Genomic DNA, 16989 nt, shown 5'->3' on the forward strand with positions numbered 1-16989 from the left:
TACATATCACTGTATCAATTTATGAATCATGGCGTGGAAGTCATCTTGGGTGGTAGGGCTAAATCACAGAAGTTCTATGACCTAGGAGGAAGCAATTCAGGCCACCGGCTCTTCAAATAAGTATCATTACCTTGTGCCAATCTCCCTTTTTTTAATCCCCCAATATCCTTGCACATCACTATTTCTATCCAATAGGTAAAGTGTTTTCTGTCACATCAAATTTGCTCCTTTTGCAAATCAGTTCAAATCTATGTCCTCACATGCTTGTTCCTTTTACCAAAAACACCAGTTTCTCCCTATCCACTCAATCGAATCCAGTACTGATTTTGAAAACTTCCATCAGATTTCCTCTGAGCTGCCTTCTTTCAAAAGAGAACAGTCCCAACTTTTTCAATCGATCCTTGTAACTAAAGTTCTTCATCCTTGGAACCACTCTTGTAAGCCACTCGTCCACTCCAATGTGTTCACATCCTGCAAATAATATGGCACCCAGTGCTACTACTACACACTACTCCAGCTGAGGTCTAACAAGTGTCTCATACAAGTTCAACATCACCTCCTTGCTCTTTCATTTGATAGCCTATGAGTAAAGCTGAAGACATTCTTTTAGTAGCTGCTGTCTCCACCTATATTGCCAACTACAATGATCTGTGCATGTACACACGGGCCCCTTTGCTCCTGCATTCCCTTTGGACTTGTACCCCAATTATATTACCAGTCATTGTTGTTCTTACCAAAATGCATATGTGACAGTAGATTTAGTCTTAGCCCGATCATCATCTCTATTGATGTAAAGTGGTTGTTGATTGGTTTAAGTGTGTGATGTGGCATTGCCTCATGTGTGATGTAAAGAGGAGAGAAGAAGATTTTTTTTAAAAAAGACTTTAATGGGAGTAATGGTGACGAATCTGCCAGTGTTTGCCATCATTACTCTTCTGAAACGAAGGAGTCTTGTGGCACACTTGTTGTGCCCCTAACTCTGGGCCAGCCAGTTCAAGTCCAATCTATCTCAGATGTATTGTCACATGTCCAAAAGTTGATTAAAAATATTTATTTTAAGTTCCTCCGAAACTTACAGCATGTTCTGGAGTCAACACATGCCGTTAAACATGGGAATCTAGGAGATGCTGTCAGTTACATTTCCTCAGAGAATGAGCTCTCCCCCACCACTGTCCCACAAGACAGATGGTCAGTAGCAAGCCACTGGTCCAGAGAAAGCCCATTCTGCAGCCATTCACATGGTTGGGAAGGCTGAAATGCTGGAGCCTTGATCTTCTCCAAATCACTGTGGTGGAAGCCCCAATTCGATTGAGGGGACGATAAGATTCCAAAGGTTACCCTCCAAACATAGTCCCGGATTCACTTTCTTCTCATCATTTTAATAAACAGGCGATCCAATTTCCAAAGTGGATGGTATTAATCTGTGGATAGGGCAGTTGGTGGTCAATGGAGATTTTAGCAAGCTCCATTGAGACATAGATAATTTACTTAGATATGTTGGGTGGGCACTGAAATCACACACCATTTTATCCAGATGGGCTCAGGGACATAGAAACAAGAGAAGGCATTCTGTTCATAGAGCCTGCACTGGCATTCAATGCAATCGTGGCTAATCAAACATGGAAACATAGCCCTGTATGCCACTGGCATTCAGAAATCTTCAATTAATTTCTACCTTAAACATATTCAAAAGATTGAGCTTCACTTCATAATCCTCTGGATAAAAAAGATTTTTCCTCAATCTTAGACCTAAGTGGCATCCCCCTTGTTTTAAAGTTTGATTCCTGGTTCTACATTCCAACCATGGGAAACATCCTACGTGCATGTCGCCTGTTTAACTATTTTAGCTGTGCACTAGTTCACACTTGACAGTAAACAGCCTCTCTGGCCCTGAATGAGTAATTATTTGTTGAATGTTAAATGTCTCCATTATAATACTAAGACAAAATCCACATGGTTTTGAAATAATAAACATTTATAATATTTTTATTTATAGCTTAATACCTTGTGCATGCCCAAATCATCATTTATTTTGTCACATGAACAACTTGTATATTAAAGAGCTACAGGATTTTATTTTGAACTTTTGGCAAGCTTTCGATTTCTTAACTGTAATAGGCTGCTTAGTCTGTTGATGGCCTTATTGTTGCTACATGCCTGGAGATCAACTTGATTAAGTGCAAGATTCAAACTAATAATGTTGGGAAATGGGAATGCATGTCACAGAACTTACTACATCTCTGTGGGCAGCTTTCTTTGAGCTCAATGGAAAGGATCCTTGTTCCACTTCTCAATGTAAAATCGAGTTTGTTATATCTAGGATTCATCAGTTTGTATGAGATGTTTAATAGTTAATTCCCAATTGTTACTCTTAATCTTTTTTTGGAATCCTAAAAGTTTTCTACCTTCTGTAAGCCGCCCAATATTGTCTGAACTTTACCATAACAGAGAACCTATATTTGTCAAAAGCAGGAAACCATCTCAAAGCAATGCATTGATCCCTTACATTTTTCCAAATACTCTGTGGTTTATTGGTAAAGATGGTTTTCAGAAGTGTAGCTTTGATTATACTTCATTGCAGTTAACCTTGAAAAATCTGTGAGGTTTCATCATGTGTAAAATTCTTGAGCTATTTAATTTGAAGTGCTTTTTCAGGGAGGAAAAAAGCAAAAGGTAATCATCAGCATAATTCAGTGAGATATCTTCATTAAAAGCTACTATAATACGAACTAGTAATGACAAGGACAATGACATAATATCACATGCATTTATATTGATGACTTTATTATTTAAGATGGAATTGATGGCATGATTCATTTGAATTCTAATTATGACTTCCCATCTAAAAGCATTGAGATTCATGGAGTGTAGATGATGTTAATTCTGTGCAATAAATATAGTCATTTCCAGTCTCTGATAAAGAGGATCTAGTGATTGGCTCTCTATGGATCACTTTCTCAAAATGAAATGTCATATCATAGATTTTTTTTAGCTGAAAAATGTCAAGAGAAGACTGGCAGTAGACGAAACACTGAGGGGCAAATTTGCCAGTGTAATATTTGTGCTGGGTTCAGTTATCTTGGGTATTTGCTGGGTTAACTATCGTTTATATTAGTGCAAAGGAGCAATAAATCTGGTGATAACAGCTATGCTCGTGAGTTGCAATAAATCATGGAGAGAAATCAATTGAATTCTGTCTTTTAAAAATTGCTTGTATTTAGAGTACTTCAGTGCTGTTTACCTATTGCCAAGCCAACTAATCTGTTGAAACCCAAAAATTGACAGCAGCACTAATCTGTAATAAGCCAGGAAAGAAACAAATGAGAAATGTTTGCAAGACTGTGGGACAAGTCAATAGTGGAATAAGTAATAGAATTAGACAGGGACAGTGATAAACCAAGGTTCACAGGCTGGTGTTTTGTTGGCTGTTACTTCACAGGATGAGATGTTGAAAAAGCTGAGCACGACAAAAATGTATGAATTTAATTCTATATTTATTTTGGCAGTCTTTCGTGTTTAAATTGGTGAATGTTGGGATTTTGACAATTAGTGAAAAGTAGTGACAATTTATTAGGAGGGATTGCTTCTTGACCCTTGAAACACAACAGGCATTAGAGCCTTTTCCTGGAAATAACAACTTTAGATGCTAGAATCCCTCCCAAATAGCTCATTGGGTGTGGTGTCTTACAGTTCACTCAGATCCAAATTTCCATTCCTGTACGTGCTTATGTGCATGTTTTAATCTGGAGTTATGGGTAATAATGGGAGAGGCTCCAACTATCTAACTCTTATCATATCACTGACCAGGAATCTCTCCTGAACTTACCACCTAGCATGTTTTGGAGGATATGCAGTTTGATTAATTAACCTGTTTGGCTACATTATTAATTGTAACTCTTTGCAGATCAAGTCCTTAGTTGGGACTTGAACCCAAAACCTCTGACACAGAGGCAGAGATACCACTCTGTGTGTCATAATAACTCTTATCATGGGTATGTTCACATCCTATAGATTGCCGTGGTTCAAAAAGACTGCCCACCATCACCTTACTGGCAGTTTGGAATTGCCTGCATCTTAGGGTTGCTCACTTGCTTTCATGGTACTTGCATGCTTGTAGCAACAATGGCTTCCCTTACCATACAATGCCAGTTAGTGGGTTAGCACTCCAGCTGGAGCTTAAAGGCTGTCTGTTCTACTGTTTTGATGTTCTCTTGCACACAGATAGGCTGCTCAGGAGTAGGCGAAAGTGAGGAATGCAAATGCTGGAGATTTGAGTCAAGAGTGTGGTGCTGGAAAAGCATAGCAGATCAGGCAGCATCCGAGGAGCAGGAAAATTGACGTTTCGGGCCAAAGCCCTTCATCAGGATCTGATAGCACATTTTACTATACGGCATACCAAGCTGTCAATCTAATACTTATTGCTTGTATCAGCTACTGTGTGGCAGGCACACTTTTTATATTCATTCGACCATGTCAGGAACGGGGTTGGAGCTATTCCTCAGTCCGGTCTAGGGGCACCGCTGTCAATCGGGAAGGGGTACAGACACCAGAGTGGACATCAGTGAGGGCTAAATGTCAGGCTCAGAGGCAAGGAGGATAGTTGGATTCCAAGTTTAATCCACATAAGGGTAAGAATGGGTGGAATATGCTGTTGGGATAAAGGGGACAGGGTGGCTCTGGGAGGATGCCTGGGGACCAGATGCAGCCCAGTGTTGATAGTTTCCACCACAACTGACATTTCCTGCCATCACTTGTCATTCTCTAGATACTATCTTCAAACCCAAAGATGGGTAAGACAACTCCCAGAGGGTTTGTGTCACTTTGTATATACAAATACCTTTTTTTTTCATCTTTGGATATCTAAAGATAGCCCAGGGTCCACATGTGGTGGGCATGAGAACATTGAAAGGGAGATATAACATAAAACATGTACTTTCTCCAGCTGCATTTAATTTCCAATCATTCCATCACCTGCTTGTAACGCATGCAGAGTGAATATGCTCAGGGTTCAAATGCTGACCAAAAGTGATTTTCACTGTGCCATTGGTGCTTGAAGATTGAGCACTGGCATCTAAATGATGTAGCTATTAGCAGCAGTGACTTAAAAGAGGCAAATGCTGGCCAAAAGCAACCCATAACTTGTGACACTTCTAAGTATGCTTGGGAGGTGGAGAACATCACCATCTGTGAAGTGGGGAATATGATGGGCTCCACTGAATGTGATGAAAAGTTGAATGGTTCATGTAGGTCTGGGGTGTGAAGGGGGCTCAGAGTGCAAAAGGCTCTCTCTTTTCACAATATGTGTCGGCCACTCCGCTGGCACGGCATCCTCAGCAAGTTGGTGTCCATGGTGCAGATGGGGCATGATGGAGGAAAATAGAGGGTAGTTAAGGATGTGGTTCTGCTGCTTGGACCAGTCTGGGAAGCCATCTATTATAGTCCAGACAGAGTGTAGCATCCTGGCAAACGGTGACAGCATGCAGTAGTATGTGTGATGGAGTGTCCGCAATGGTTGGGTGCTATGAGAAGCATGGCTTTGTGGCTGCTGTGCCACTACAGTGCTGCTAAGGGGCAACACTAGATTATAATTCTCATCCAAGTACACAGCACTCGTCGAAAGGTGGCACTTGATAAAATTGACAGTCAGCCAAAAAAATTATTTAGCCCAGTGTTTTAGGTCAAGTACATGTCGGAAGAACTATTCTTTTCAAATTTAAGTGATTGGAATATGTTACAAGGATTAAAAGAAAATTTGACAGGTACTCAAAATCAGGAAGGGCTTTGGTTGCGGAAATAAGGGGAAACAGATTCCAGTGTTTGAGGGCCATCGCAAGAGAACACAGATTTAACATAAGTGGCAAGAGAATCAGAGGCGTTTGAGGACTTCAATGCAGCAAGGTATGATGATCTGGAAGATACTACCTTGAAAAGGTGCTAGAAATAACATTCAGTAATTTTTTTAAAAGGGAACTAGATAAATACTTGAAGGTGCAAAACAAAAATATGCAGGACCTGGGTTCAGGCAGAGGAGGAAAAAGTGTGGAACTATGTGGATCTCTTTCTCAGGGAGTAAATGCAGGACAAATAGGCTTCTTACTGTTTCATCTTATGATTCTGTTGTTTTCTGTGATATCACTGTGGGGCAGCACTTTGGCTCAGCAGTTAGCACTGCTGTTTCACAGTGCCAGGGACCCAGGTTCAATTCCCATCTTGGGCAACTGTCTGTGTGGAGTTTGCACATTCTCCCTGTGTCTGTGTGGGTTTTCTCCAGGTGCTCTGGTTTCCTCCCACAGTCCAAAGATGTGCAAGTTAGGTGAATTGGCCATGCTAAATTGCCTGTAGTGTTAGGTGCATTAGTCAGGGGTAAATGTGGGAGACTGGGTCTGGTGGGTTGCTCTTCAGAGGGTCGGTGTGGACATGTTGGGCTGAAGGGCCTGTTTCCACACTATAGGGAATCTAAACTAAAACGTTAAAAAAAAGTGTATAAGGCATTCAGCTAAACAGACAATGACGTTTCAAAATTTAGCCACTAATCTTTGCTGAACTAAACCTCTTACAAGCACTGCAGCAGTATGCAACTCCTAATGTTGTTAGCATCTGAGGATTTTCTCACCCCTAGCTGCTATAAAGTGAGTTCTGTTGGAGACTTTATTACAACTCTTCTCGCATCCAGTTGAGTTGCCACAATTTAAGATCATGAATATCTTCAAGAGATGCCCTGTTTAAAAACTGCAGTAAGAGGTTGTGAAAAGAAATATGATTGCAGTTGGAATAAAAGATACTTCAATGATACTTATTCATTCTTCTATTACTAGCTTCACACTTACAACTTAATCACTAATTTATCTGATTGCAGTGAATATCATCAGTAAAGCACATCTTATGTCTGATAAATATAAATGATTTCACACAAGTAAGTGTGTTATCTACATGAAGTAGTGTTTGCTGAACAACTCATTGAATAAGTAAATGTAAACATCATGCAAACACAATACTGCTTATCAAACGTCAATCTGGAAACCATCAGGTTGCTGTTTATGGGAGCTGGCTATGTATAAATTGGCCACAGACTTTCCTTCATTACAGCAGTCCCCTGATTTAACTTCAACAGGGTGTCTTTTAGGATGCCTTGAGGTTGCTGAAGGCACTAAATAAATGCCTTTTCTTCATCGTTGGATATCAAATATTACTCAACTATTTGGCTCTTCATATCGAAACAGTCTCCTTTGCTAAGCTAACAACATTAACTTCATTTTGTTGAAACTTGATTAATGGTTTAAAACTCCTGATTCCTTTCAGCGATTATCTGCTGAAGAATATATTTGAGTAATTAATCCTTTGTCAACGTGCTACATCAATCAAAGGGACAGTAATCAAAGTTAGCTCTTCTTTTGTCTTAGCTGAGCAGATAAAAGTGGGAGACTTGCAATGTCATCAGCTGTTTACCCATCCTCAGTATCTTTTATTCTGTTCATTATCTTTGCTTTTGTGAATGATAAATGGAGCCACTTACAAAGCCTTGGAGCTTGAAACCCCAACAGCTCTGGCACATTGAATGAATCCACAAATGCCATGTTAATGTCCTTTTGTATTGTCCTGTAGTAGCCTATTGAGAATACCCCCCCTCTGTCTCACCTACAGTCCTGCTGGCCTCTCTGACCCCTGCTGCTTATCAAAGCACTCTCTACCTGTGCCCTGTCATTCTGCATTAACCTTTCTAATTACATAATTCAATCTGTTACAAAGGCTCCCTTATTCCATTTTGGCTTAGTCAGGTAAGTCATCTCTGAATGTCAATTTATTTTCCCAGTCTGCAACTGGCTATTAGCATTCATTTCCCTTGCTCAATGACTGGTTAATGAGTTCTCTTGCTTTTTCAATGGTTAATGATACACGACAGTGTCATGCCCCAGGCAGAGTTCAGCAGGTGACAGTCTTGCAGGTAGGGACTGGGGGAGGGCAAGAGCCAGGCCTGTAATTATGAGGCAATAAGGTACAATTGACTGTTTGAACAGCAAGTTACGGTGCATTCCCAGCTAAGCAGGTGGTCCTGAATTCTTATTTTCTCCCCATTGTCATTAATCTTCATGCTTTATTCCTGTTCCTGCAGGCGTAGAAAATACAGCAAAGCCAAGCAGGAAGCAGATGAAGAGAAGCATTTGCATAATGGCCAAGGTATGTGATAAGTAGAATTTGATTGCAATTACAGAAAGACTATACAATTTCTGTTAAATTTATTGCACAGCATCAAGATTAGCTCTTTTGTTCCAATTTTGTAACAGTAGGTCACAGCAACGTACTGGGTAATAGTTGCTTTTATATAGGTAATAGTTTGTTTTGGATTTCTTGGAGATATCCTCTTCCTGTCTCCTGATGGTTGTTTTTGTTCCACCTCCATCTTCTTCACCACAATGGCAGCTTGTAAACCTACAGAAAGGCAGGATTTGAGAGTCTGCTGCTAGACAGGGGAATCATATGTAATCACTGAGAGCTAAATGATTGGTACTATTTTCTTCAGAATTGAATTAAAAGGTTAAAGTTACTGACACCTCACTTGCATCTGTCATCTCACCCTCGTCTTTATTCAATGATCTGAGAGATTTGGAGCTGCCTTTGCAATCAGCTTATTTCCTCAGGCAGCATGGTATCTGTGTGGGGATGCCATCAGTGTACACCAGTTTTTTGTTTAGGTTCCCTAGTGTGGAAATAGGCCCTTCGGCCCAACAAGTCCACATCAACCCTCCAAAGAGTAACCCACCCAGACCCATTTCCTTCTGACTAATGCACCTAACACTATGTGGTAATTTAGCATGGCCAATTCACCTAACCTGCACATCTTTGGATTGTGGGAGGAAACCGGAGCACCCAGAGGAAACCCATGCAGACACGGGGAGAATGTGCAAACTCCACATAGACAGTGGTCCAAGGCTGGAATCGAACCTGGGACCCTGGCACAATGAGGCAGCAGTGCTAACCACTGAGCCACCATGCCGTCCACAGTTTTGGGTTGGTGTATTATGCCGGAGCAATATAAAACAAATATATATATATTCCTACCAATGTTCTTGATAGTTCAGTTGCTGTTTGAATTTTGCTTCCAGTCTGATTAATTGTCTTGTGTAACAGTGCTATCTTGATGCCGTGCTTTCATAATTACTGAAGTCAATTCAAAATCAACTTTCTCATTGGAATTCTTTGATAATTCGTGTATAGCATTTTTTATTGGAGAAAAAAGTCTCAAGCTGTCTCACTGAAATGCAATCGGACAAAAAATTTACTTTGTGACACATCTATTCAACAAAGCAGGTCATGTTGAATAATGAAAGAAAAGATGTCAGAAATAATATTTTCACCAAAGGCAGCAGAAAGCATTCCTCATGATCCACAGTATCCTAATGGGTAAAACACTTCTGTTCACATTAAACTGTGTCACCCAGAAGATCTGTCAATAGTTGATGATTAGATGCCACGTCTACTTTTTGAGTTAGCTGACCTTAGCTAAAGCAGTTTGAGAAGCCCAATTTGCAAGAGGTCTCTGAACAAAACTCATCCAGGGTTCCCATTCCAAATTGCTCAGCAGTTGCCCACAGTGCAGGGTCATTTGAAAAGAGCATTGAACTTGCTGTAAACCTTCAGTGGGTGAATAGCAAGCTGACATTCACTATCTGGATTCTCATGATGTGTGGAATCATGGGAGTCCAAATAGTGAATGTCAGCTAGCCAGACTAGAGGTTTGGGCATCTATCTAAATGTAGGTCAGCAGGAATCATAACCTTCAGGAAAAGCAGGTGAAAATAAAATATTAAGAAGTAACCCTTCTTCTCTTTCAATGATGTAGAAAATATTGAACGAACTGTTTATGTTTAAATGCTACAAAATAAATAGTTGTTTGCTAGTTTACTTTATATACAACTTAGGAATATCTCCCTTAAGTGGCATTAATTTTTTTTATTTTGAAGGCGTAAGGACATATGTTGACCCTTTCACTTATGAGGATCCCAATCAAGCTGTACGTGAATTTGCCAAAGAAATCGATGCATCTTGCATAAAGATTGAAAGGGTGATAGGTGTAGGTAAGTTATTCATACAGGCTAGTTGTAAATTGATCTCGAAAATAGATTTATGGTCAGTGTTTTGGTATTCAACTTTTTTTTAAAAGTTCCGTGTGTGAAGTCTGTGCTCATTAAATTGAGGCTGTCTGTATTGGGAAGTGGAACAATATCAATTTCGCACAACTCGGAGGCTCTGGAATTCTGGCTTAGTCAGATGGAGCTCAGTGGTCTGTGTCATTTGGGGAACATTCATCCTGTTGTAGTTTGCTCAGAACTGTTCAATTAAGGACTCTAACAGTTGGAGGGCTAGTATGGCACCCATCAGCACTGCTGAAGCAGCAAGTTGCCTTTTCAAGGGGATGGAATGTGTGAGGGGGGTGAGAATGGGGGGGTGGGGACAGGGCGATTCCTCAAGATGGAGGCTTTAGCTGCTGGACCACCAATGTGAATCCCCTCAAAATATGGCTACAACCAAAACCAAGCAACCAGACAGGTCTTCAGGATTGCCTGGAGTGCTGACCTATTGCACACCTCTCATCTGCCACTGGGAGTTCACCTCCAGCCAGCAATATATCTGTGTCTACTACTCTTGGGACCGGGAGACTAGCAAAAAATTTGCAGGGTTGAGCTGGGGAACTGGCACGCCAGCCAGTTGAAATAATTTACATATCAACCTGCTTTCATGCTTGTCACATCAGGCCCTAACTACATAGCCCATGGTTTCTGCACTGAACACCTCAAGGTCAGGGATATCACAATTAGATATAGAGTAAAGCTTTCTTTATCTCAGATGTGCCGACCTTGATGCATATCAGATTTGTATTTCTGGCTCTCAACTACCACCTTGCAGTTATTTCTAATCAAAATGTTCAGAGGTATTACTACCCACCTGTGGAGTAGTGAGTCATTAACCCAGATCTCCTAGCTGCGAGGGAGTGACATTACCACTGCACTACAAGAGCCCTCCAACTTCTGCTTTGCAACTTGCCTGAGTGAGATTGTCAATTAATACTAAATTAGAGACAGCTCTGTTGTATCATTAGGTTGGGCAAGAGTGGAGTTAATGTAGTCATAATAAATAGCTACATTTTATTCTCTGCTGTTTTTTCATAGGTGAATTTGGTGAAGTATGCAGTGGACGCTTGAAAATGCCAGGCAAGAGAGAGATCTGCGTTGCCATCAAGACCTTGAAAGCTGGCTACACTGATAAACAGAGACGTGATTTTCTGAGCGAAGCAAGCATCATGGGCCAGTTTGATCACCCAAATATCATCCACCTGGAGGGGGTAGTCACAAAATGTACGTCCAATGATGGCACTGAGCATAAAAGTTGCATGTATTCATCTGAAAATGACAGATGGAACATCTATTGATAAATAACAGGGGAGAAGACCCAGAATGCAAGTCATTAATCTTTATGGCAGATTTAAATGAGTTTATCGTGTAAATTGACATTCTATCCTGAGACAGCTTGTATTAAGATTTGCAGTGAAATTAATATCTAGGTCTTTGTGGGCCAGGGTATTTTTGACACACTGACAGATTAGGCTGTGTGTTGTAGGATAGGTTAGAAACAGATGGCAAAAGAATTCAGTATTCAGTGGCAAAACATTTTTTTATTGTAAATTATACCAAAGACTACCCGGCTATGAGTAGATGAGAAATTGGAAATATTCTCGCAGGAGAAGTCCTTTCTTCCTCAGTGACTGATGTATAGCGAAATTAACAAAAACACCCAACAAAAACTAAATGACATTGCTTTGCCATGAATGACTTATAATAGAAAATGATTCACTTGGAAATTAGTTGACAATGATTTTATTTTTTAAATTGCCACTTAAGTTTGCTATATGTAAAGCTAACCTATTGTGTCCTGTTGCTTGACTCCCAATGGGCACTGCCCATTGGGAATGAGTTCAGTCTCTATATCACCTCTTCCTTTCCTAATGACTGTCATTTAGTAAAGCATTCATCTCAGCTGCTGCTGTCTACATTTTGATAAATAACAATATTTAGTAACCAAAAATGAAATGCAAATGAAGTGTTAACCATTGTTTTCAAACTTGATTCCAAGCTGTCGCTTCAGCAACCTTTCTTAGTGACTTGAATACCACCCTGGCCTTGCAATGCGAGGATTAAATGCTAAGCTACAATATGCAATCGCCGCCTTCTTCCATTGGCTTAGAGTCATAGAGATGTACAGCACAGAAACAGACCATTCAGTCCAACTCATCCATATGGACCAGATATCCTAACCCAATCTAGTCCCGCCTGCCAGCACTTGGCCCATATCCCTCTAAATCTTGCCTATTCATATACCCATTCAGACGCCTTTTAAATGTTGTAATTGTACCAGCCTCCACCACTTCCTCTGGCAGCTCATTCCATACACGCATTATCCTCTGCATGAAAAAATTGCCCTTTAGATCCCTTTTATGTCTTTCCCCACTTACCTTGAACCTTTGCTCTCTAGTTCTGGACTCCCCAACTGCAGGATAAAGACCTTGTCTGTTCATCTTATCCATGCCCCTCATGATTTTATGAACCTCTATAATGTCTCCCCTCAGTTTCTGACGCTCCAGGAAAGCAGCCCTCGCCTATTCAACCTCTCCCTATAGCTCAACTCCTCCAACCCTGGCAAGTTCCTTGTAAATCTTTTCTGAACCCTTTCAAGTTTCACAACATCCTTCTGATAGGAAGGAGATCAGAATTTCATGCAGTATTTCAAAAGTGGCCAAATCAATGTCCTGTATAACCACAACATGACCTCCCAACTCATATACTCAATGCTCTGACCAATAAAAGAAACCATACCAAATGCCTTCTTCACTATCCTATCTACATGCAACTCTACTTTCAAGGAGCTATGAACCTGTGCTCCAAGGTCTTTTTGTTCCCTAGGACCTTACCATTAAGTGTGAAAGTCCTGCTCTGATTTGCTTTTCCAAAATGCAGCACCTCGCATTTATCTAAATGTGGCTTAAAAAGAATTGTCTACTTATGGACTAATTGTCCAAGTAAAATCAATCATTGCTTGAAATTTGTAATTGAGGTGAAGAGTTTGCTGTACGACCAATGTATAGAAACTGAAAAGTTTTTAAGTTCAAGCCTTCACCTCTGTAACCTTAGCTGGTCTGGTGATGGCCTATATTCCAGTGGGTCATAGTATTCCTGAACTGGGTGAGAGTTAATTCAGTAAGGATTCCTAGGTCCTGTTTGCATTCAATGATTTGTACTGAATAAGGATTATGCTTGCCTGTGATACATGCCTTAGTCATGCTGAAATGCACAAGCTTCACCCACAGAATGGCAGCTTAGTGAACAAAACCTGAAAACAGAGAAATTTGGAGTTGAAGTGGTGGATGGAGTATATTAAAATAGTACTTATCTTCATTTAGCTGTCAGGAAGTACAAATATTTACCATTTTTGGACTTGAAGGTAAGCAGTTTTGGTCAGTGAGTGAGCACAGATCATATTTACAATATTTACAATATTTTCTTCCTTTAGTGTTTGGTTGGGCTGGGTGTCATTTTCTCCTCCGATGTGGACAGTGCACTGACAATTATAGGCTGGCTGTCTGATGCTTTGCACTTGTTCCTGTCCCTAATTTCTTATTTATCACCCACCACAGTGAATAACAGTACTAGTAAGTAGATGCAGCTTCAACGGGGACTCGTGAATTCAATTTGCCAACACGTAATGTTCTAAAGACTTGCAATTATAATCCCTGGAGTTAGGGTAAAGTAATGGAAGGAAAACTGAGTTTCTTAAGGCAACTGAACCCTAGAGACATGCTCCAGATTACATAGGACCTTGTAAATATATGGTTAGCAAGGGTTAATCTGACAGATGGTGTCTAACATGTTATTCAATAAATCATCTAGACTACGATGCTTCTCGGGCGCAATTTTTGGCATTTTTAATTAAATTAAATCCCTCAAGATGAATGATGGTACAGACAGTGTAATTCTCTATATCTCATTTTCATCTCATTAATGGAAGCATTTGTCAAGTAATTCTGTTTTTGTTTTGAAACTCTAGGTAAACCAGTAATGATCATAACTGAATACATGGAAAATGGATCTCTGGATGCATTCCTCAGGGTAAGTCATCCATCAGACTCTGAAGGAAGTGCATTTTTCAGAAACAGCCACTTTGCAAAATGTCAGCTCTTAATTGGTAGTTTGCTGCATTGTATGTCAAAAGTGAATGTGATTTGTATTGTTTACAGAAGAATGATGGCCAGTTTACAGTGATTCAGCTGGTAGGAATGCTGCGAGGAATTGGTTCAGGAATGAAATATCTCTCTGATATGAGCTACGTTCACCGAGATTTGGCTGCACGGAACATTCTAGTGAACAGTAATTTAGTCTGCAAAGTTTCAGACTTCGGCATGTCCCGAGTTCTTGAAGATGACCCGGAGGCAGCTTACACAACACGGGTAAGCTTACGTTTAGAGAGTACCAGTTTGAAATTAGTGCTGGGGCCAGGGTAAAACATTCAGAATCCACAGATAGAGAAGTGAATTCTTTTTTCTTCCTCCTAACTGATGGCCAAATTCTAATCTACAGGGTGGTAAGATCCCAATCAGATGGACAGCACCTGAAGCAATTGCTTATCGCAAGTTTACCTCAGCAAGTGATGTCTGGAGTTATGGGATCGTCATGTGGGAAGTGATGTCATATGGAGAACGGCCATACTGGGACATGTCAAATCAGGATGTAAGTAGACTTCCTGTGATCCCAATGTTCATTTGGGATGCAATAGTTCAGGAATTTAAATATTTAGAGTTTAACACTGATCCTATTGGAAGGATGTTGTGAAACTTGAATGGGTTCAGAAAAGATTGACAAGGATGTTGCCAGGATTGGAAGATTTGAGCTTTAGGGAGAGGTTGAACAGGTTGGGGCTATTTTCCCTGGAGTGTCGGAGGCTGAGGGGTGACCTTATAGAGGTTTATAAAATCCTGAGGGGCATGGATAGGATAAATAGATAAAGTCTTTTCCCTGGGGTGGGGGAGTCCAGAACTAGAGGACATAGGTTTAGGGTGAGAGGGAAAAGATATAAGAGACCTAAGGGGCAACTTTTTCACGCAGAGGGTGGTACATGTATGGAGTGAGCTGCCAGAAGAAGTGGTGGAGGCTGGTACAATTACAACATTTAAAAGTCACCTCAATGTGTATATGAATAGGAAGGCTTTAGAGGGATGTGGACCATGTGCTGGCAGGTGGGGATATCTGGTCGGTATGGATGAGTTGGACCGAAGGGTCTGTTTCCATGCTCTACATCTCTATGACTCTCTGCCTCTATGAACATTTTCCTCCTCTTAATGTATTCTTCTAAAAATTACAACCTCCTCCCATTAACATCCACAACACAGGAGAACATTCGTCACATTTTGCTTCAAATTTACAAATTCCATTCTGTTTCAGTCCTCCCTGGTCTCATCTGATCTCTGTAACTACTGCTAACTCTACCACAATCCTGAAACTGTGTGTTCCTCCAATTCTGGTTGCTATGCTTCCCCCATTTCTTTTTAACAATCTGAGTTCAACACTAGAATTACAAACCTAAAATAACCCAGCTTCTCCATCTCCCTTTAGCACCCAGCTTTGAAGCTAACTCTTTGACCAAGCTTTTATTCAGCTCCCCAAATATTTCCTTCTTTGGTTTCTGTCCATTTTTGTGTGGTTACATCATGGGAAATTCTACTACACTGTATGAATGCAAGTCATTGTGGTGGGTCTTACATTGTATTAAAAATACATGTCAGTGTACATCAGAAAATAGGTTCAGAATTGACTGTAACACTTTAATTTTCTTCATGTTGGAACATTGTGTTGTTTCTCCTGGCTTATGTTTCCATGTACTTGGATGAAATACCATTATTGATCTTTAGCGCTCATGACAACATAGTGTGTTGTCGACTTTGAGAAAATAGGGTTAATGAGACAAATCAAGGACAAGTATTTTAAATTGGAAGCAGGTACCATGACATTTTATAAATTGTATTCATAAGAAATTGGAGTGAGTTGAAATTCAAGAAAAAGATTCTAATGTGGGAAATATGGATCTAAATCAAACTCTTATTTCAGGTGATTAAAGCAATTGAGGAAGGCTATCGATTACCTCCACCTATGGACTGTCCAGTCTCCCTCCACCAGTTAATGCTGGACTGCTGGCAGAAAGAACGCAATGATCGACCCAAATTTGTGCAAATTGTAAATATGCTGGACAAACTGATTCGAAACCCAAGCAACCTGAAAAGAACAGCAGTGAGTGAGGTTACAAGGTGAGTATTTAAAATCCTTTGATATTTTAGATTACTTACAGTTTGGAAACAGGCCCTTTGGCCCAACAAGTCCACACTGACTCTCCAAAGAGCACTCCACCCAGACTCATTCCTCTACATTTACCCCTTCACCTAACACTACGGCAATGTAGCATGGCCAATTCACCTGACCTGCACATTTTTGGACTGTGGGAGGAAACCGGAGCACCCAGAGGAAACCCACGCAGACACGGGGAGAATGTGCAAACTCCACACAGACAGTTGCCTGAGGCAGGAATTGAACCCGGGTCTCTGGTGCTGTGAGGCAGCAGTGTTAACCACTGTGCCACCATGCTGCCCTCAACATGTTATAGCTATATCTGAAGTAAGGACATTATAAATTTGTTTTTACACTTCATTATTACTTTATATAATTGTGTATATTGAGATTGCCATTGAGTATTGCTTATTTTTAAAGGTTGAAAATATTTCTAGTAAGTCTATATGTTTTCATGCCTACAGCCACTAAATATTCAGCTCAACAATCCACCACACCCTTAAACACCTCAGTTCTTCAGGTACCCATAATTTACAAAATGTTACAACTTCGATAAGTTTTTTTATCCAGAATTAATGCGTTAACAAAAGATTGAACATGTAATTAC

General features: G+C 40.4%; 1 protein-coding gene across 2 annotated transcripts in view; it reads left to right on the top strand.

Moving 5' to 3' along the window:
- Nucleotides 1–16989, top strand: part of LOC140479021 (ephrin type-A receptor 4) — a 100068-nt gene that overhangs the window by 74567 nt on the left and 8512 nt on the right. For both annotated transcript variants that reach the window (XM_072572791.1, XM_072572792.1), the window contains 7 exons: nucleotides 8111–8175; nucleotides 9960–10073; nucleotides 11166–11351; nucleotides 14095–14156; nucleotides 14285–14494; nucleotides 14625–14774; nucleotides 16149–16345. In XM_072572791.1, coding sequence (XP_072428892.1) covers nucleotides 8111–8175; nucleotides 9960–10073; nucleotides 11166–11351; nucleotides 14095–14156; nucleotides 14285–14494; nucleotides 14625–14774; nucleotides 16149–16345 — 984 coding nt within the window. The remainder of the gene's footprint in view (nucleotides 1–8110; nucleotides 8176–9959; nucleotides 10074–11165; nucleotides 11352–14094; nucleotides 14157–14284; nucleotides 14495–14624; nucleotides 14775–16148; nucleotides 16346–16989) is intronic.

Source organism: Chiloscyllium punctatum, chromosome 6, assembly GCF_047496795.1.
Source record: "Chiloscyllium punctatum isolate Juve2018m chromosome 6, sChiPun1.3, whole genome shotgun sequence".
NCBI lineage: Eukaryota > Metazoa > Chordata > Chondrichthyes > Orectolobiformes > Hemiscylliidae > Chiloscyllium > Chiloscyllium punctatum.